This window comes from Peromyscus eremicus, chromosome 5 (assembly GCF_949786415.1).
Source record: "Peromyscus eremicus chromosome 5, PerEre_H2_v1, whole genome shotgun sequence".
NCBI lineage: Eukaryota > Metazoa > Chordata > Mammalia > Rodentia > Cricetidae > Peromyscus > Peromyscus eremicus.
This window is the reverse complement of record NC_081420.1, coordinates 73,734,496-73,756,411: the sequence shown is the minus strand read 5'-3', so window position 1 is coordinate 73,756,411 and position 21,916 is coordinate 73,734,496. Positions and strand designations below refer to the sequence as shown.

Here is a 21,916-nt window from a genome sequence, read left to right as displayed (position 1 = left end):
ATAGCTGTTTCATACCTGGAAAATACTGAAGATCTGAACAAATGCTTCGAAGAGTTTTTGGATGTTGTCTGTACAAGCTAGAGGAGCGTAGTGTACTGAACATGTCTAAGTGACCTGGAAGGAAATTGGAAGAAGTTGTTGTCTAATTGTCAAGCCAAAGCAAAAACGTATGAAAAATTGTATAAAATATAAATTTATAAAACAAGGAAAATCATAAAACATGAGTTTCACATAGTATTTGTCCATAGTATAAACATTTTTAAAAAGACATTTGATGCATTAACTACTTTATATCTTACAGGTCCTCATTTCACTATCACTTACGTTAGATTACTATTTTTCTCTGGCATGTGATTATAGCAGAGGTAAAAACAAGAAAAACAACCTCTTTTATTAAAAAAGATACAGTGATAAAAAACTACTATTGCTTAAAACCATTTCAAGCTCTAATGATATCATAGATCACTGTAAACACAGCTTCTAATCTGACTTATAAGTATCTTTAATCCAGAGCTCTGGAGGCAGAAGCAGGTGGAACTCTGAGTTCAAGGCCAGACTGGTCTACATAGTGAATTCCACAGCCAGAGCTACATACGGAGACCCTGTCTCAAAAAAAAAAAAGAGCAAAGTATAAAAGCGTCTTCTTTGATAGCCAGGCTTGCAACACAAGGCCATACAGTATTACTGAACTACATACTCCCAGTCCCAACTCCTCAATGATTGTTATTTGTTTATATGTCCTAATTATACTTAAGGCATTTTTCAAAAATTTCTTAGGAGTCCAACTAAGAAACTCATTTCTAATATTTCCATCTGCCCAAGTGGAGCAAGTACCTCATAGCATGAAGAATCTTGAATTGTAATGCAGGTTAGAGCAGGAGAATAAGAGTATTAACACATTAAACAATGTAACCTCAGGCCGGGCGGTGGTGGCGCACGCCTTTAATCCCAGCACTCGGGAGGCAGAGCCAGGCGAATTTCTGTGAGTTCGAGGCCAGCCTGGGCTACCAAGTGAGTTCCAGGAAAGGCGCAAAGCTACACAGAGAAACACTGTCTCGAAAAACCAAAAAAAAAAAAAAACAATGTAACCTCAAGATTCGCTATGGGCCAAACACTTTAGGAAGTCTAAACAAGAGCCTCAGACTGTTAGGATAAGCCCTCAAACCTTACACTGTTCTACTTTTTCCTCACTCTTACATTCTTTTAGTCTTCTTTTATTCTTGGACTCCTACAATGTATACTGATTTTTAAAACTTTTCTTCCATCAATACGAAACAGGTATTTTGAATTTTTTTTTTATTATATATACAGTGTTCTGCCTGAATGTATGCCTGCATGGCAGAAGAGGGCACCAGATCTCATTACAAATGGTCATGAGCCACCATGTGGTTGCTGGGAATAGAACTCAGAATCTTTGAATCAGTACTAAGAACAGTACTCTTAACCTTTGAGCCATCTTTCCAGCCTTGATATTTTGATATTTTAAGAAGACTCTAGGCTGGTAGTGCATGGTTTTAACTTAATCCCAGCACCTAGGAGGCAAAGGCAAGTGGATCTCTTGAATTCGAGGTCAGCCTGGCCTATGTAGTGAATTCCAGGACAGCCAGGGCTACACAAAGAAACATACACACATGTGGCACAGGCCTATAATCCCAGCTATTCAGGAGGTCGAGGCAGGAAAACTCCAAATTTCAGACCTGAATGGATAACTTGCCAAATCCCTGGCTCAAAATGGAAAATAACAAAAGGGTTAAAGATGTAACTCAGTACAACAAGGAGAGCACTTGCCTAGCCTCAATGAGGTCATGGGTTCAATCCCATGGAGTACCACATAAAAGACATTCATGGACTGGATATGTAGCTCAGTGGTAAAATGCTTATAGCATGAACAAGCCCTGATGTCAATATTATGGGAATCAAAAGAGCACAGAGAAATTCCCTGTACTTTAAATTTTTTTCTATAAATCTAACATTATCGCATTAAGAAAAAAAATAAATTAAAAAAAAAACCCTACCTCAAAAGAACTGGCCCATAGTAAATGCTAATAATACATTATGATCAATAAGTTAGAAATGACAATAACTAACATACCATATTTATTTTCAAAGAAGGACTGTGCCGAGACATGAGATGTATGCCAATGGGAAGAAACTCTTTTGTCTTTATAAAATCCAGGAAGTAAATTTTCTACCAGTTGATCAATCTGTCCAATTTTTAATTCAGATAATCCAAGGTCCCTTAAATTAAGTACAGGCTATAAAAGACAAATCAGCCAAATTAACATTAGTGAAACAGTTAAAGAATACTTATCAAAAACAATAAGAATTTTTTAAAATATAAAAGTGCACTGATTTATTAATTATTAAAATAAGTTAATACAAGCATTCTAATGTTCTAGTTTTACTAAGGTTCATTCAGGGTTTGACAAAAACAAAAAAAAAATCCTAATAGTATCCCTAAATAGATGACATTTCATAATAGAAAAAGTATTTCTCACTGTAACCAAATGCACCAGTTACTTAAACATTATGATTCACAATGAGGTGAAGGCTTTACATTGTTTTCCCACTCCACATATAAAGCATTGTGATCTAGTGCCAACCTAACTGTCATCTGTCATTCATAAGAATAATTATTTGCTGGGTGGAGTACAGTAAATCAGATTATTTTAAGCGAGATAACATTGATGTAACTTTCATTATAATAATAATTAGTCTTCTATTACTAGTTGTTATTAATCTCTTACTATGTTTAACTTATAAATGCAACTTTACAGTATTTTCAGTAGTAAGGTTTTCTTGGACTGTATGATTGGAGAGCAAAGTTATCAAAAGAGAAGAAAAGTAATGGCGTGCCTAAAAAAAGGAACAAGAAAACTGGGCAAATAGGGTAAAAGAAAGTACAAAGATGAGAAGACAAGCTTTCCATTTAATCAAAATGTTTCATCATGCCAGGCATGCTGGGGCACACATGCAATCCTGGCAGAAGGTCCCCCGAGTTCAAGATTCTGACCCATGACCGTCACCACCTCAAACAAGTTTCTTTTCTATTTTTCCTCTATTGTCCTCCTCTGCCATAGCTCCTGATACTGAAACTAAGAACATTGGGTATTTACAGATTACAAGGGTTTTTTGAAAACTTTATATTTTTTTCTTTAAGAAAAAGTATATTCTGAACTACCTTGTTAATAAAATTTATAAATAGAAAAGGTTCTTAGGTTCACAGTTCACTGTATTCTTGTACATCACTGACTTTATGATTATATAAATACTGAAAGTATAGTTTCCTAACTTACAGATTTTACTTTCAAGTATTCATACTCTATTGCGTTTTGTTTTTTTGTTTGTTTCAAGACAGGGTTTCTCTATGTAGCCCTGCTGTCCTAGAACTTGCTCTCTATAGAGCCAGCCCTGAACTCAAGAGATCTGTCTGCCTCTGCCTCCCTAGTGCTGGAGTTAAAGGTGTGCACGACCACTGCCCAGCTGTTGCTTTGTTTTTGAACTGGTTGTTTGAGACTAGAGTGCAGGCTGACCTCAAACTCTCAATCCTCCTGACTGGGCCCCTGAAGGGCTGAGGTTCCAGCTGTGTCACCATGCCCATTCTAGCTAATTACACTAAATGTATCTATAATTCCACTAAATGTTTAATTAATTAGTGATTAATTACACTAAATGTTATCTATAAGGCAGCAGACAATGAAGGCATTACTATGCTGCTAACTTCCTTGAGACTGAAGTCAGAACTGTCAGTACCTGTGAGTTCTACCGTCCCATTCCTCCCTGAGGAGCTATGTGCAATTGATGGCTGCTACGGGAGAGAAACCATTTCCCTAAGGGATGCAGCCACCAGACGGCTGCCATGCTCCAGTAAGTAACCCACCACTCATACAAGCAACCCTAGTTAAACTGGGCGGGTCACAACCAACCAACCAAGCCAAATCAACACAGTAACAACGAAGACGTGAAAATAGGAGGGAGGCTTGTTAGAAGAAATCAGAGGACTGGGATGAAAATGACCAAACACGTGCCAATATGTTTATGAAAATGTCAATTTTTTCAATTTTATTTTTAAAAGCAAGAAAAGGGGCTGGAGAAATAGCTCAGCAGTTAAGAGCCCCTTTTCCGCTGTTGCAAAGGACCAGGGTTCAGCTCAGTTCTAGTACCCAGTTCCAGGGGATTTGACACCCTATTCTAACCTCTATGGACACTAGGATGTACGTGGTACACAAATATACATACATGCAAAAATTAATATATACAAAATAAAAATGAATAACTAAAAAAAATTTTAAGACTTTTTATTTAAAAAGAAGAAAAACTAATTGGTATCAACAAGGAGTAATGTGGGAGGTACATACCAAATACAATGTCATATAAATATTTTAAAACAACAATCAAATAAATTAACACTCTTAATATGTACAACAAAAGCCAGAATTAACTACCTTTAATTACAAACATTAAGCCAAAAGCAGAAAGCATTGGTACAAATGCCTAAATGACCAAATATGATTAAAATTCACCATATCAAAAAGCTTTCTCATGTGGTAGTGGTGCACACCTTTAATCCCAGCACTCAGGAGGCAAAGGCAGGTGGATCTCTGTGAGCTCGAGGCCAGCCTGGTCTACAGAGTGAGTTCCAGGAAAGGTGCCAAAGCTACACAGAGAAAAACCAAAAAAACTAGTTCAGGTAACTATTACCTCACTACTGGGAGTGTCCTGCTCAGGAACTGTATCTCGATGACGTTTTTGAGAAACAGACGTATTGACAGAAACAGATCCGGTTTTTGGTGAATGGAAGGCATTGATGAGATGACTAAGAGGAACTGTAACCTAGAAAAAAAGGTCAAAGTTCAAATTAAGCGGCATGTTTAAAAAAAAAATAACAGAAACAATCTTTTTTCTGGTCAGGATTTAGGATCTGCTAAAAGTTAAACATACACCACATGTCAAAACTATGGGTAAGCTCAGGGGTAGAGCTATGCTCAGCATGGAGGATGGTCTAGGTTTGAGATCCAGCTCCAAACACTCAAACACATACCCAAAAAGATTGGCACATATAGAGTAAACACAGATACACATGCAAAAACAAAACAAACAAACAAAAAACTAGACATTAAAAATTATCCATCCTCATTTACCAAAGGTAGAAAGAAAATTGGTTTATTCTTTCATGATACTATTCTGGATACATTAGAAGACACCATGGTGGAATATACTTTTTATTCCAGCACTGGGGAGGAAGAGACAGGCAGATCTCTAAGTTCAAGCCTAGCTTGGTCTACATAGAGTTCAAGGACAGCCAGGACTACACAGTGACCATGTCACAACAATTAATTAATTTGAAATATATATATTTTCATCCTCCAAAGTCTACTTTCTAGAAATTTAATCTAAAGAAATAATTTGACAAATGCATGCACACTAATAGGGCAGTATTTACCAACATAGTTTTAAAGTAAATGAAAAGCTGGAGAGCATTACCACGAGGGAAGTAGCAAAATAAAAGTCACTTTCACAGAATACTTCACCAACATTAAAAGCAAAAGTCCATATCTGACTTTTCTGATTTTGTACTTCTTCACTGCCACCATCTTGTCCTAAATCCTGCCCTTACCCAGTTGCAACACATTCCCCAGCACAAGATAAAAGTGACCATATTAAAATCAAAGTCTGTGAGATCACTCTTCTGCTTAAAATCTAATACCTGTAGAACCTGAATATCTTCTCCAGTTTAGTTCTTTATTACCTCCCTTCATTATGTGTTCCTTTGCTCTCTGTGTTAGAAACGGCTCAAAGAATACATGAAAACACTTTATTTACATTTACCCATCTATAAGAAGAAATAGAAATGAACAAAAAGTAGTATATTGGACAGGCCTGGAAAGAACACCTAGCGGAGGACATCCTCTCTGGAGTTATGATGTAACCCTCTTCCACATGGGAGTACTACCTAGCAGCTCAACTACTGCCTGAAGATGGGGAATTATAGTATGCTGAAATTATCTGGTCTGACTAGTCCCACTCTGAGGTTATTTGCAGATTCAGGTCACCTCATTAGGACAAACACAGATGTAATCCATGAGGGCTTATGATTACTAATAACTCAAGAAATTCTAAGAAGTTCACAGAAGTTTGTCACCAGGAAGACCATAAAATTAAGTATTTATTAATATGATTAATATTAATCAAATTAATAAGTATCATATTATCCAATTAAAAGATAAACGCCATATTTTTTTCTATTTTAGTATTCAATGTTGCATTCCAACATAAGAGTGTATACAGGGAATAATAAAGATGTGTTTTGTTGAGTGAATAAAATAATGGTTCTGAGTATATACTAAGCCTCATAATTTAAATAATTAGTCTCTGTGACATAAAAATTGGCTATTATTGTATCATGCTGTGATTTGAAGGCATATTCCCTTTAAAATTCATGCTGAGTTCAGCTTCCATTATAACAGCAGTAAGTAGGAGGTGTTTAGCTAGAAGATAGCACATTACTACAAGCCAATCGCTCTGTGTTACACAGGGAGATCCAGTTTTACGAAACCCAAAGGAACAAGGCTTTAGGTCCCGGAAGTCCTGTCCTTAGGAACAGACTGATGCTGTCACCAGAGTGGGTTTCCCGCCTGGCTCTCTTTTACCCTTCTACCATGTTATATCTTCTACTCCATGACAGTAAATTATTCATCATGTCTTCTTGATAGAAATTAATTAAAATTATATTCAACAGTTCCTATAAGACTGCTTTTTCAATCACTAAAACTTCCCCGACACTGTCATCTTAGAAAACAGCCATTATCCTTTTATCAGGCTGACCAAAACAGAAACATCACTTTCCACCATCTCCCACACTAAAAACCAAGTGAAATTCTATTTTTTCCACCTGGGACAAGTTGGCTGCCAATTCCTAATCCTCTTGCCCCCTCCCTCAAGTCTGGAATTAGAGGTGCCACACTAGACACATCCATTTATTTTCCATAATTACTGACATCACTTTATTGGGACAGCATCCCTTTCCTGGGTTAGGGCAACAGCATCCTTAAATCGTTAACACTTCCACTTTTGCCCTCTCGTATTTTCCACACAAGATGCCAGAGAAAGCCTACAAATGGAAATCTGGTCACAGAAACCAAATCAACTCCCTTAACTGTCCTGAGGCTCTAACTTCCTCTCCGACACCACTCCCTCCAATCACTGCGCTCCTGCCACACTGGCCTCACTCTCGTTCACAGGACTTTTTAGGTTTTATATTTTTGTCTGCCTGAAATTCCTGTTTACTGTTCACCCTTCCTTCCAACCACTAGTGGGAATCTATATATGCTATGTTCTCTTACTGCTCAAGTAGCAGCTAAATAATTCCATTCTCTATTAGTCAGCCAACATCATAGAAACACAAAAAAGCAAGCGGAGTAATAGGAATTAAAGAATAATTTTTTTTGGGGGGGGGTTGGTCTTTTGAGACAAGTTCTCTCTACGTAAGCTTGTCTAGACTCTCTCTGCCTGCCTCTGCCTCCCAAGTCAAGGAATTAAAGGCCTGCACCAAGCCTGGCTGGAATAATCATATTAAGATAAGAAGTTGAGGGTGCAGCTGGTGAGGTGGTGGTGGGAGCTATTGATCCCAGTACTTCGGAAACAGGCTAATCTCTGAGTTCCAGACTAGCAAAGAGACACAGTAAGACCTTGCCTCAAAAAGTAAAATAAGCTGGGCGGTGGTGGCGCACGCCTTTCATCCCAGCACTGGGGAGGCAGAGGCAGGCGGATCTCTGTGAGTCCAAGGCCAGTCTGGTCTTTAAAGAGAGTTCCAGGACAGGCTCCAAAGCTACACAGAGAAACCCTGTCTCGAAAAACAAAACAAAAACAAACAAACAAAAACCCCAAAAACAAAAAAAGTAAAATAAAATAAGTTAACTAATTAATTAAAACGGCCTGAATCTGAAAGGTTTTGGTTTTTTTTTTCCCCCGAGACAGAGTTTCTCTGTGTAGTTTTGCGCCTTTTCCTGGAACTCACTTGGTAGCCCAGGATGGCCTTGAAGTCACAGAGATCCGCCTGGCTCTGCCTCCTGAGTGCTGGGATGAAAGGCGTGCGCCACCACCGCCCGGCCTGAAAGTTCTTAAAAACCATTGTCTGCTATCACCCCCCCCCCCAAAAAAAAATTAATGAATCAAGGAAAAAACATTAACACAATTTGGGTCCTGAAAAAGGATCCAAAAATATGGAATATAAATCAATTTTTAAAATATTTAATAGTAAGAATCTGATGACTCAAAAATGTACACGAGTAAACTCTGGCCAGAAAGAAAGAAATTATGATGGCTATTCAAATTATTAGGGTATGTTTGAGCTAAATTCTGCTTGAAGGAAAAAAGGGTGTTTCAGAAAGAGGAAGATGGAAAGAACATTACATGTCCCCTTCACCTCTCGCGTAGACGTCACAAGCCATCTCAGAATGTACACCCCTAAACAATGCCTGAATTCTCTTAACAGAAATGCTGTGCAAGCCATCGGCCAAGCTATGGTCTCCGCCACTGCAAGATCACGCCTCTGCCCTCTGATGCTTGGTTGCCAACCCTTTTAAGTCTCAGGTCATACTCTTAGCATTGTCCCCTGATCTACTTTCAGCCCGCGACTCACACTGGGTTCGTCGCTTCCCTCACTACTTTGCTTCAGAAAAACTGATTCTACGACAGCATCCGGAACACAGTCGCAAAAAAAAAAAAAGGGCCGCAGGAAAACGACTAAATGCTGGGCTCACCTGGGGCTGCACAGTGCTCGACAGGGAGAACATCTCTGGGCCCTCGGGACCTTACCCACCAGCCGAAACTGCTTCCTATCTTCGGTTCAGCGGAAAGGGGCTGAGCCCTTTTCTTTTCTCTTTTATTCCCCCCTCGCTTTTCTCCCGGTTTCTTCCTTACTCTTCCCAGAAACAAAAAATGGCTTCCCCTCCCTACAGCTGCTACGACGACATCTGCCCCGGAAGACCAGAGGCTCACGAGACAGTACTTCCGGAGCAAGTGCACGCCCCCACGCTCACCCCACCCCCCACCCCCGTCAGCGTTCTGCCTCTTCCCGGTAGTTTTTCCTCTACCGGGGTTGTTGATTTTTTGTTTTGTTTTGTTGTTTTGCTTGTTTGTTTGTTTCCACAATAAACTGGATGGTCTTCTAGTGGCTCCTAGTCCGTTTCTGAATTCAGTACGGGGTCAACCGCGCTTCCCGCTCACCCAGGTTCTCCACATTCTGTGACTTGGCTAGCTTCCACACCTCCTCCCTAGCCATGGCTTTACTTAACAGTCGGCCTGGTTCCTAGCTCACGCGGAGGGAGGGAGGAGAACTGCAGATCTTGGCGGAGACCTGGAAGGACTCCACCGGACTCGATCCGCATTAAAAATCTGAGGAGTCCCTCCGCTCGTTGGCCAGCAACCGCGCCACCCCGTCACACACAGGCCGGGCACCCACGGTATAGAGCTGGCCCCGAACCCGAACCCAGCCGGAGCCCCGCCCAGCGCCCCGCCGGCCCCGCCCAGCGCCCCGCCGGAGCCCCGCCCAGCGCCCCCGCCGGCCCCGCCCACCGATGCCTACTTCAAGGGAGCCGCCGGGGCGCAGCCGCGCGGTGACGTCATGGGAGGCGCCGGGCGTGGGCGAAGCCTCTTTTGAATCTAGTTGGCGGGAGTCGCGGGCTGCGGGTGCGGCGGACTGGCCGGCTATGGAGTCCACTTCGGGGAGTGAGGAGACTGAAGGAGGCGCGGCGACAGAGGAGTGCGTGAATAGAATCCCGGTGCCAAGACCACCCTCCATTGAGGAGTTCACCATAGTGAAGCCCATTAGCCGCGGTGCATTCGGGAAAGTGTACCTGGGACAGAAAGGCGGCAAGTTGTACGCAGTGAAGGTAGGAAGTCGAGGAGGCAGAGGGTCTCGGACGGTCCTCCCCTACTGACCTCCTTCCTGCGCTGTTGGACAGGCTCTGGGGCTGCTGCAGCACTAGACTGGATGGCCCTGCTTGCAGAAGCCTGCACGGTCCTGCGGGCTGACTGCTGCGTCTGGGCTGACTGCAGTGAGCAGGTGTTTCTCCTTTGCCTACCCTGCCCTTCTTTCCTGTACCCTAAGAGTCACTACTCAGGGAAAATAGCAAAACGTGTCCAACTTTGTCCCGGCCAGTGTTAACAAATGAGAAAACTGAGGCTAGACGTGAAGAGACTTGAATCCACAGCCGTGGTTCCTGAGTCGTTTCCAAATCCAAAAGGCCTTACGTACCTGTTGATTAGGTTTTCCTTGTTTGCTCTGACGTAAGGAATTTTGCTATCACAAAGATGATTGGTTTGTAGACACTAATTTCAATTCCCACTTTTACCAAGAGAAAGCTGCATTATTTTATTTTATTTTTGTTCTGAGATTTATGTTGTGAAATGTTTAATTATAGTGTTGTTTATTTTATGTGTCATCTGGACTTGTTTTGTTTTTTTTGGCTAAGTTTGGCTTTGCCAGGATTAAGTTTGGTGCTTGTAATAGCCACTTACAGTTTATGTTTTTATTCCATCCATTTGATAATAGATTAATAGGCAGGACCAAGTGCTGTACAACCAAAAGACCTCATTAAAGCCAGGCAGTGGTACCGCACGCCTTTAATCCCAGCCAGCACTCGGGAAGCAGAGGCAGGCGGATCTCTGTGAGTTCGAGGCCAGCCTGGTCTACAGAGCGAGTTCCAGGACAGGCTCCAAAGCTACACAGAAAAACTGTCTTGAAAAAAACAAACAAACAAAAATCTCATTAAACCTCATTTTTGCTTTTCAAATTTTCCAAAGTGATATCTAGATTTTAAGTTCCTTTATAGAGCAAGTAGAAAAAAATGTGTCCTAAATCCAGCCTTCATTATCCATATGTAATCTTAGAAGCAGCCAAATGCAGGTAAAATTGTTCTGTTCACTCTTGGTTCTCAGCCACTCCCGGAGTTTCAGATTACTCACGTTTCGGTACCGAGTGAAAGTGACAAAGGAAAGCAGACTGTTGACAGGTTCAGCTTTCTGGTGTGCAGTGCTTGGTGACTAGCACACACAGGGTAAGCAGTCCTCTTTGGCTGACTGCCTGAAGGCTGTCGCTCCTGGAGCCGTCTCTTCCTTTAATAGTACCAACGTCATCCCTACTCTTTAGGCTAGAAACTTGAGGCATTTTAACTTTCTTATATTTCAACCATGTAGCATATCTTTTAATGTTCCTGGTCTCCCTCTGGAAGACGTTATTTTTAATTTCCATTCCCAAATGAATAGCTATGTTCAGGCCCTCATTTCTCCTCACTTATTTGTTTATAAACGTGCAGTTCAGTGATGATTTTAGTAAGTTAAATAGTTGTGTAATAATCATCACAATCCAATTTTAAGGATAGTTCCATAGCCCAGGAAATGACCTTTTCTGCCTATTCATAGTACCTCTTTTAATACATCATCAGATAACTGCTAACCTTTCTCTGCCCCCTCTCCTCTCTGTCTCTCTCTTTGACCCAAATTTGCCCCAAATAGGCTTAGACTTACGATGTAGCTGAGGCTGGCTGGTTTTGAACTACTGATGCTCCTGGCTCTGTCTACCAAGTGCTGGGATTACAGGCCTGTACCAACATGCCCTGTGCCCCAGTTCACTTAATGTCTCTGCACGGTTGCCTTTCCTGGACATTTCACATAAATCATACAATCTATAGTCTTGCATCTTATTTTTTTTTTATTTGCCTGGTGGTTTGAGATTCCTTAGGCCTTCATTTCTATACCTAGTTGATTGAAATAGTCCCTTAACTAGAATCATTATTTTTATTTTTAATCCATTCTTAGGTTGTGCCATGCAGGCCAAAATCCAGAGTACTTAGAAAGTCAGTCATACTCCCAATTTTTGGCCCTAGATCTCCACTGTGTTTTCCACATAACCTGTATTCTAGCAACACCCAGACAGCTAACTGATCACTCAAAGCCATGAATTATTTTTCATGACTCAAAACTTGTTTATTCTGGTTCCTTCTTAACTGCTTTTCCTTCTATAACACCTCAAGCAATCATTAATTGTTGATCTAAAAACACCAATTAATCTGTCCAATAAATAAATATATTTGGATCTGGGATAGAGTGGTAAACAAAACAAACATGCCTTCGTGGAGCTTCTGCCAATACAGGAAGATGACAGGCAGAATCATGTTGTAGGCTTGCTTTATCTCTACAGTGCTAGGAAGGACAGACCTAGGGCCTTACCCATGTTAGGCAAGTGCTCTACCACTGATCTATATCCCTAGCCCTCCCCTTGGTTTTCTTAAGGAAAGGAGGTAAGGCCAGAATTTATCATGTACTAGTCATTTTATTAAACACTTTAATGAATGCTTTTTTAAATAATAGTAATAAGCATTGATCCCAATTGGTTTTTTAATACTTTTATTAATTCTTTGAAAATTATATGATCCCAATGTTACTATTTCATCTGATGCTCCAATTTTAATGTATAATTTTGTTTTTATACCAATTACCTTGAAACTTAAAAGGTGTGGTTTGGCCAGAGGTGATGGCACACACCTGTACTGCCAACACTTGTGAGGTATGGGAGGGAGGATTGGGAATTGAAGGGCATCCTCAGCTACAGAGTCAATTCAAAGCCAGTCTTAGAGCATAAGGATGGGGATAGAGCTCAGATTTTTCTATAAGGCAGCATTTGAGAGTATTTCAGAATTGTGTTTTGTTTTGTTTTGTATTTTTGAAATTAGAGTCTTGCTCTGTGGTCCAGGCTTGCCTCAGCCTCCTAAATGCTGATATTACAGGCAAGTACCACCATGACCAGATTTCATCATTCCTGAGGTAAATAGACTTCCAACATTTAAAAAATGATTTTTTTTCAATTTCTTTACTTTACGTGTATGAGCATTTTGGCTGAATATATGTATGTGCACCATACGCATACCTGGTACCTAAGGAGGCAACAAAAGGATGTTGGATTCCCAGGAACTAGAGTTACAGATGGTTGTGAGACACCATACAGGTGCTGGGAACCAAACACAGGTCTTCCATAAGAGCAACAAATACTTTTAGCCAATCAGCCATCCCTCCAGCCCCCAACGTTTTTACTCTATTCCCCTCTATCAAAGAATAATCATATGTATATGTATGTGAGTGTGTGCTACGTATGTGGATGCCTGTAGAGGTCAAGGTGTTATAGATCCCTTGGAACTGGAGTCACAGGCAGTTGTGAGCCTTCTGACATGGGTACTGAGAATTGAACTTGGATCTTCTTGCATAATAATACACACTCTTAACCACCAGACCATCTTACCAGTCCCTGACATTTTTACTCTATTCCTTTCTGTTAAAGAATGAGGAGCTAAAATGTATACATATAAATATATATATTACTATTTATCTAACCAGCTCCCTGCTTATTGGGTGGGCTTATTAGGAACATTATTATCTGTTGACTTTGTTAATAATAAAGCTTTCCTACAAACATACAAATCAGTCATGAAGTGTTTTAATTCCTTTTCTTTCTCAAGTACATGGTACTTTTGCTGTTTAATTCCAAGGCAAGCAGTGTTATCTTAAAAACAATGTTTTCTTCTTCGTTTTACCATCTGAGATATTTTTCTGGCAATTTCCTAGTGTTGGTCAAATCTAAATGACATCTATAAATTTTACCTGTCTTGGTGTTTTTATGATGACAACTTTGAAACTTCTGAATACTTAGTAATAAGAAAGAGGGTAAATGTGTCTGCTGTCACGTTATCTATTATAGGTTGTCAAAAAAGCAGACATGATCAATAAAAACATGACTCATCAGGTACAAGCTGAGAGAGATGCACTGGCGCTGAGCAAAAGCCCTTTCGTTGTTCATCTGTATTACTCACTGCAGTCAGCAAGCAACGTCTACTTGGTGAGTAAACAGCTTTATACTGTGTACTCGGCAGCCAGTGAGACCAGAGAGCGAAGAGCATTGTACCTGTGTTCTGCATGCTTGTATTTAAATTCTCACTCTCCTACTGACTGGTTTAATGGCCTTGACCAACCTACATGTTGTTTTAGTGAGAGTTTTCCAAAGAAAAAGAACCAATAGGATGTGTTTGTATCTATGTAGGGACACAGAGAGAGAAATTTGTTTTAAATAATCCGATCATTCAACTCTTAATTGGTTGCCAAATCAAAACTACAAGGTAGAGTGTTACTCCAGACTGATGAAGGATTAATGCTGCCATCTAAAGGCAAACTTCCCTTTACTTTGAGAATTTTGGTCTTCTTTCCTTGTTTGAAGGCTATTGACATTATGAGGGGAAAATGTGCTTTATCAAAGTCTACCAATTTAAATGTTAACCTCATCTAAAGAATACTTTAGGTGAGTTATAAAAATGATACCTGGTCTAAAAACTGGTCTGGTACCGGATGATTTAGTCCACTTTCAATCTTTAGTAAATCTTCAAGTATATTTAGTGGTACAAAGATCTAAAAGATAGCCAGGAATTTTAGAAAGAAAGAAGGTTTTGTAACATAGTGCTGAGGACTTTTTTATTGCATCAAGATGAATTTACAAACAAGGCATTTTTGTTATCTTATTATTTCTTAACAAGCCATGGTTCAAATGAATGGTAAACAGGACCATACAGTAAGTCCTGACTGTTTTCTCTAATGGCAGCAGTATCCTTTTGACAGCATAGAATTCCGTTATTTAATCATGAATTTGATAATTTCTTAGATGAGTTTGTTGTTGATGAAATTGTTTCAGGTCTTTGTCTGGTTCTGTTTTCTTTAGTCTAGTAAATTTCAATATTGGATTGTAATGAGCTCTACTGATGAAGCTGATACCTGATGTTGCTAGGGAAATAATTTTGGTATGAGGATGCAAGTTTGTCTGGGAAAGCTAAGCTCCAAAGCAAAGCTAAAAGCTGTGCAAGATGGCACAGGTCTATAATCTCAGCACTTGGAAGGTAGAAGCAAGAACATTGCAAGTTCTAGGCCAGCCTAAGTTATATAGACGACCCTACCTCAAAAAGAAAGAGAGAGAGATCAGTAAGGTTAAGGAGAGCACCTTCAAATATCTCTAGGTTATAAAACAGTGTGAAATAGCATTCTGTTCTTCGAGTGATTCACTATAAGAAAATGAATACCAACTAGAAGAGAAACTGACTTCCATCTTCTAAGCCATTGGCTGCAAGCCACTGTGACCCATGACCAAGTCTGCCTGTTATGAGCTAAGAAGAGCATTTGCATTCCTTTTTTTTTTTTTTAAGCCCTGGGTTCAGTCCCCAGCACCAAATAAATGTGTGGTGGTATGCACATTTAATTCCAGCACTGAGGTGGAGGAAGCAGGAGGATTAGTCGTTCAAACAAGTTTGAGGCCACCCTGGATACAGAAGACTCGGCTTTAAAAAGGTGCGGGGGTGGGAGTGGGGGCTTGCTGGGGGGAAGACACTGATTTATAGACTATTTTTGGAATTTGGGATAACTCAGGTGGTAAGAGTTCTTGCTGTACATCCATGAGAACCTGAGTTCAAATTCCTGGAGGCCACAGTAATCTGAGTGTGATCATAGATGCCCCTGTAATATCAGTGCTATAGTGTCACAAAAACACAAACATCACTGAGACATGCTGCCCACCATGCTAGCTCCAAATTCAGTGAGAGACCTTATCACAGAAAATAAAGACAGGGATAGAATAGTATTCCTAATGTCCTCTGGCCCCTGTGAACACACGTTTATACCACACAACACCAAGAAAAAAAATTTTCTGATACTTAAAAATTACAGTGAAGTCTGAATTTCAGACAGTAGGTAAAGTTTTATTGGAAACTAACCACATCCTTTTGTCTGTTAACTACATCTTCATCAATGTTACAGTGGCAGAGTAAAATAGTTGTAATAGAATCCCACAAAGCCCAAAGTGTTTATTATCTGGCTCTTCACAGAAAAAAAAAAGGTAATATCCTTGAATGCTCTGTCCAAAGAAGGTGAGAAAGTGGTCTTGTTACCAGCCTGGACCACATGTTTCCAGGTTGTCATCATCTTGCTCCGAGAGTAGAAACAGTTTCATTCAAAGGCACAGTGAATGTGCAGTGTAGATACCTGAAAAAGAAGAGCAGACGCTGAGAAATTTGCTCCAGAGCACCTGGTTACTGCCTGTGGCTTCCAGGAAGAAGAGGAGGAGTTGATTTCTAGGAGAGGGGTATGGGTAGTTTTCTGTTTGATTGATAAGCTTGGGTTATGTAAACTTGCCTACTATGCATGCCCTTTCCTGTGATGCATCTGATTTTAATTATCTACATGTCCAGGTATACATAGGCATAAGGTCATAAATAGAGGTTTTCCCTTAAAATTCCATGTTTAGAACATAGATTGTCTTACTGCACCAATGTAGAGTAGACTGACTGGTCCTCAACCTCTGGTTTCAGAGTAAGTTTCAAGGTGTGTTTGGCCACAAAGGAAGAGCTAATAAGGACTGCTAGGGAGGTATAGGCCAGGATGACCTAACTGCTTTGTTTGGAGAGGGTATGTACATGCAGCTAGATGCAGATGGGTCTCAAGCCAGACATGATCCTGGGGTTGGTAAGCTATCTCTATGCTTTCCTGCTTCTACGTAATCCTTTAATTCTTCCTCCAAATGCCTTTACAGCATCCTGTTTTATGTGTATGTATATAAAAACCATGACTGTATCTCTGTGATTGACCCTGACTTAACTTGTTGGCAGCCAGTAGCTTCCAATCCTATTAACCAGTAGGTGAGTGGCAGGTGTGATTGCTCAACATAGTAGCTTTTAAAATGTTCTCACTCAAAAATTGCTATAATAATTAAACAGCTATAATATTTTTATTTCTTTCATTTGTTTGTTTTTTGATTTTTTGTTTATATGTGGTCCTGAGCCCCAAACCCAGGGCCCTACACATGCTAGGGGAGAATCCTGCCACTAAGCTGTATCTCCAGTTCTATTTTCATTTATTCTAGACATTTAATAATAGACATGTCTTACCTATCTAACTTTCTTACTGGCTTAGATCTTGATACTCAAAATGTGCCCCCATAGACAAACAATGGCAACATATCTAGGGGTTTATTAAAGATCCAGGGGCCTGAAGATATAGCTCAGTGGTAGAGTGCTTATCTGAGATCCACAAGGCCCAGGGATTAGTCCCCAGGTTGGGGGTTGGAGATGGGGTGCTCAAAAAGAAAACAAAAACTCAAACTCATCTAATTATTAGTCTCCTCTGGCAGCCATCACCAAAAAGGACTGTATCACCTCTATACTTATGCCAAATATTCATAACATGAATCAAATCATGAGGAAGTAACCAAATAGCCTCAAATTAAAAGCCTTCCTTCTATAAACATGCCTGTTTTCTTCAACATTGTTTCTGTCATGAAAGATGCACACTGAAAATTTGCTCCAGATTAGAGGAATCTAGAGAGATATAACAACAAAATGCCTTGTTTTATGGCTCATGAATGGGCTGTGGGGAGGGGAACTATAAAGGATAATATTGAGATGATCATAGAAATATAAACATACTACATATTAGAATTTTATTGCTCTTTGGTTACGTAAGGGTGCCTTATTCAGCAATTGATGGCGAGTCTAATGTACGTCAGATGTCACAGAACGAGCCTGTAGTCTCAGATTTGAGAAGTAAAGGCAGGAGGATTGTGAGACTAGGCCAGCCAGTTGTACAGAAAGCTTCCGGTACAGTTCATTAACTTCTAAACTTTATCAGCAAATTACTCAGCAAAACTGATGTACTAGCCAGGTGATGACAGCTATAAAAGAAATCAAGGCAAAAGGGTCTGGGTAAGTCAGGAGTTCAAGACTAGCCTGAAAAGCATATTAAGACTCCATCTCAAAAGAAATAAAATAAAATTATATATTAATTCCAAGTTTGCTGAGGTTATTGTAATTTTTAAATTAAAAAGCTTAATCTAAACAAAATGCATTTATATAAAATAATTATATTAATTTATTAGAGTGTAGATGTTAATATATGTCTTAGGGTTTCTAGTACTGTAATGAACATTGTAACCAAAAGCAACTTGTGGAGGAAAGAAGGGGTTTGGGGGCTTAATGTGTCCTGAGTCAGTTCTTTGAAGGAAGCCTGAGCCTGGAGATAGGAGCTGATGCAGAGGCTATGGAGGAATGCTGCTTACTGCCTTGTTCCTCATCAGCTTGCTCAGCCTGCTTTCTTACAGCAACCAAGACCACCAGCCCAGAGGTGGCACCACCCACAGTGGACTGGGTTCTTCTACATCAGTCATCAATCACTAATTAAGAAAATGCCCTACAAGCTTGCCTACAGTTTTTTGTTTGTTTGTTTTAATATTTCTTATTTATTTGTTGGTTGGTTGGTTGGTTGGTTGGTTGGTTGGTTAGTTAGTTTTTTGAGACAGGGTTTCTCTGTAGCTTTGATGCCTGTCCTGGACCTCGCTCTGTAGAACAGGCTGGCCATGAACTCACAGAGATCCACCTGCCTCTGCCTCCCGAGTGCTGGGATTAAAGGTATGCACCACCACTGCCCAGCTACAGCTCAGTCTTATGGAAGCATTTTCTCAAATGAGGTCACTCCTGTCAGATGACTCTAGCTTATGTCAAGTTAACATAAAAACTAGCCAGCACAATTTGTAATATTAACGTTAAAATATCTATGTGGAGGAGAAGAAGAAACCAAATTTGTCCGCATACTAAAAATTTGTGACTGAGATGTTGGCAAATGGGAAGTAATTCTAATAGTCTTTGAACTTTCATGTAATTCTGGTGTTTGTTCAAACTGACCAGTTCAGTTTTTAACCAGAAAAATAATGAGAGAAGCCAGGACTGGTGATGCATGCCTATCATCCCAGTACTTAGAAAGCTGAGGCAGAAAAATGATCAGTTCAGGGCAATGAGTGATAACAAAAAAATATGTTTTATTGTGTAACCATTCTAAAAAATAAAACTAATTCCCCAAATATTATATATTTCAAGTATATTGTTTTTAAATTCTTTTTTGATAGGTAATGGAATATCTTATTGGTGGAGATGTCAAGTCTCTCCTACATATATATGGTTATTTTGATGAAGAGATGGCTATAAAATATATTTCTGAAGTAGCATTGGCTTTAGACTACCTGCATAGACATGGAATCATCCATAGGTAAAACTGACTTTTCTGTACATTGTTACTTAAAATGTATTGTGTTTGAATCTTTAATATAAGCAGAAACTACTTGCTTGTATTTCTGCTTTACCTACAGCTCAGTTGTTATATGCATTTAAATAGAGTGTTGGTGTAGCACAAGTCCTAATTGGTCTTAATAATAAAAACCCAGAGCCAGATATCGGGGTAAATGCTGAAAGATCAGTAGTGGAGCCAGCCACTAGAGAGACTTCTTACCTCTCCTGAATCCTCAGCCTGAAAGGGAACTGAGCTCCTGTCTCCTCTGCCTTATATTCCTTCTTTGCCCAGCCATATCACTTTCCGTCTCCACCTCCTAGTGATGGGATTAAAGGTGTGTGCCACCACTGCCAGGCTCTGTTTCTCTAGACTGGATCAATCTTGTGTAGCCCAGGGTGGCCTTGAACTTAGAGAGATCCATCTGCCTCTGCCTCCCGAGTGCTGGGATTAAAGGTGTGTGCCACTACTGCCTGGCCTCTATGGCTAACTAGTGGCTTAGCTGTGAACTCTGATCTTTAAGCAAAGTTTGTTAGATCACAAACAAAATATCACCACACATTGGCTTTTGTTTAATCTCCCTGCATTTTGTTAAATGTTGCTTTGAACATAAACATGACATTTTAATATGAAGATTATTCATCTCTTTCCACTTCCATACCATCATACAAAAGAGACTTTGTGGTCTCAGCTGATGCGCACATCCTTCTCTGTTCAGAGAAAGGCTTAGTGGCTCTGCTCTGTTAAAACTTAACCATACCTTACTTTAAAGGGGTGGATAGAAATTTGAACTGGCGGGCTGGTGGATAAGATATCTAAAAATAATGCCAAACAGAATCTAGTATTAAATCATACAATTTTTTTTATAGATTCTGATATGTAATAGATGGTCTTGAGAGCTGTTTTCTGGACTTTACTGAGCCACTCATGAGGTCTTCTATTTTAAAGGAAATAATTAGGTTTCCTCTTGTAATTTCTCCCACCCCATCTGGTATTTACTACTTTTTCAGTATCTGTTTGCCTTTTATATGTTCAGGGATTTGAAACCGGACAATATGCTTATTTCCAATGAGGGTCATATTAAGCTGACAGATTTTGGCCTTTCCAAAGTTACTCTGAATAGAGGTAAGAATAATGGCAGGTAAGTGCCAACTTCAGACATTCTATTTCATTAATTTAACTTTTTTTGTTGTTAATTTATATTAGATAAAATTCGATAGCTCTTCTGAGATGGGCTAGAAATGAGTAATGTTGTTCTTTTCCCCCATTAAAAGTGGCCTTGGAAAAGTAGGGGGGTGGGGGTGGCACTTTGGGGTCTGTGGCAGAATGTTTGCTTGACTGGATCCAATCCTAGCACCTTCGAAGGTCCTTAAAACTCCTTAGATCTTTACAATGGAACTGGCAGCTACTGTTCTCTTTCTCTTTGCTGAAACAGTGTGAACAATTATGCCTAAACAAAATGACTAAACTGTAATATGATCCAGTGCTGATTCTTAAAATACTTGCAAATACATCTTGCCACTACCAAGACCTTGGTAGATACAGTTTATTCATATATATATATATATATATATATATATATATATATATATAAAAATAAGTTCATTTCTGAGTAATAATTTTTAAAATGCTAATATGAAAAACAACAAATTAACCCTTTACACTGTTACTACCACAAAGGAATACTGATCTATAAACAAAACTACAAAAAAAGCACACTGTTTTTCTAAAGTGATTATACATTGACTTAGTGCTTTTAAAAGAAAAATTTTCTATGTTTTAAGAAAACAAAAGATTTTAATTCTCTTTGTTTTTATGTGGAGTTTTTTTAGGAGAAAGTATAGTAACACAGGGTTTATATAGCCTAGGTTTACCTCAAAGTTGTTATGTAGCCAAAAATAACCATGAACTCTTGCTACACCACACAAGTGCTGGGATTATAGACATATGCCACTATATCTGGTTTTGATGTTTTGGTTTCTCAATACTAGAGACTGAACTCAGGCCTCTTACATGCTAAGCAAGTATTTTGACACTAAGCTACATTCCATGCACAAAATATTAAAGAACAAAAAGGGAACCTGAACCAAGTCACAAGCCACCGCTTACACCCGCTGTCATTGCTCCTTGCTCAAAAAGACTGCCTCTCCCTTGGTCACATCCATCTCCAATGAAAACCCCACCTCTTGGACCAAAACGCTCCTCTCAATTGGCCAGCGGCCCGGTGACGAAATTCCCAGAACAGTTGATCTTACGTTTTAGAATTTATTCTAAGGCAGTGGGTCTTGAGAACAAAATATAAGTGAATAAAATGATTTGCAGTACCATTGTATAATAAATTGAAGCAAGACATTACTTAAGTTCATCATAGAATCATGGAAAGATGATAAATTATCATCTTGGAAGAATGAGTTTTCTATTAAAAAGTATTGAAGAGGGGCTGGTGTTGGAGCCCACTAGGTTTCCTAGTGGCTATACCCAGCAGGACTGCATAAGAGGTTGGTTGGACCACAGGCCTGGGTACCAGGTGTTTGTAAGGGTCTAACTAGCAAGGGGGAGGTCTTTTGCTCCATCCCTTGGCATTGTTATAAATAGACCTTTGGAATAAAGTTCTGGGCCGGTGGATAAGGATCCAGGCCCACCTGGGTCTATCCTGTGTTTTCTCTCTGTTTCTGTCCTCCCTATTTCTAACTAAGTCTCTTATCCCTCCATCCTCAAGAGTAGCTGGGGTAAATAAGTGTGGGGACTGGTCCCCCACAGGTGGCGCCTGAAAGAG

The 21,916-nt window shown here is 39.8% G+C and overlaps 2 protein-coding genes across 4 annotated transcripts in view; one reads left to right on the top strand and one right to left on the bottom strand.

The window, feature by feature from the left end:
* The window catches only part of Yme1l1 (YME1 like 1 ATPase), a 36,412-nt gene extending 26,913 nt beyond the window's left edge, over positions 1 to 9,499 (bottom strand). The window contains exons 1-4 of one of the 2 annotated variants that reach the window (XM_059263693.1): positions 8,763 to 9,499; positions 4,702 to 4,833; positions 2,093 to 2,255; positions 16 to 114 (exon numbers count right to left, since the gene is read on the bottom strand). In XM_059263693.1, the coding sequence (XP_059119676.1) occupies positions 16 to 114; positions 2,093 to 2,255; positions 4,702 to 4,833; positions 8,763 to 8,795 (427 nt within the window). In that variant the 5' untranslated portion in view covers positions 8,796 to 9,499. The remainder of the gene's footprint in view (positions 1 to 15; positions 115 to 2,092; positions 2,256 to 4,701; positions 4,834 to 8,762) is intronic. The other variant, XM_059263694.1, reaches the window with a different exon arrangement.
* A 107-nt stretch (positions 9,500 to 9,606) lies between these two features.
* The window catches only part of Mastl (microtubule associated serine/threonine kinase like), a 40,939-nt gene continuing 28,629 nt past the window's right edge, over positions 9,607 to 21,916 (top strand). For both annotated transcript variants that reach the window (XM_059263692.1, XM_059263691.1), the window contains exons 1-4: positions 9,607 to 9,893; positions 13,754 to 13,891; positions 18,983 to 19,122; positions 20,177 to 20,265. In XM_059263692.1, coding sequence (XP_059119675.1) covers positions 9,711 to 9,893; positions 13,754 to 13,891; positions 18,983 to 19,122; positions 20,177 to 20,265 — 550 coding nt within the window. In that variant the 5' untranslated portion in view covers positions 9,607 to 9,710. The remainder of the gene's footprint in view (positions 9,894 to 13,753; positions 13,892 to 18,982; positions 19,123 to 20,176; positions 20,266 to 21,916) is intronic.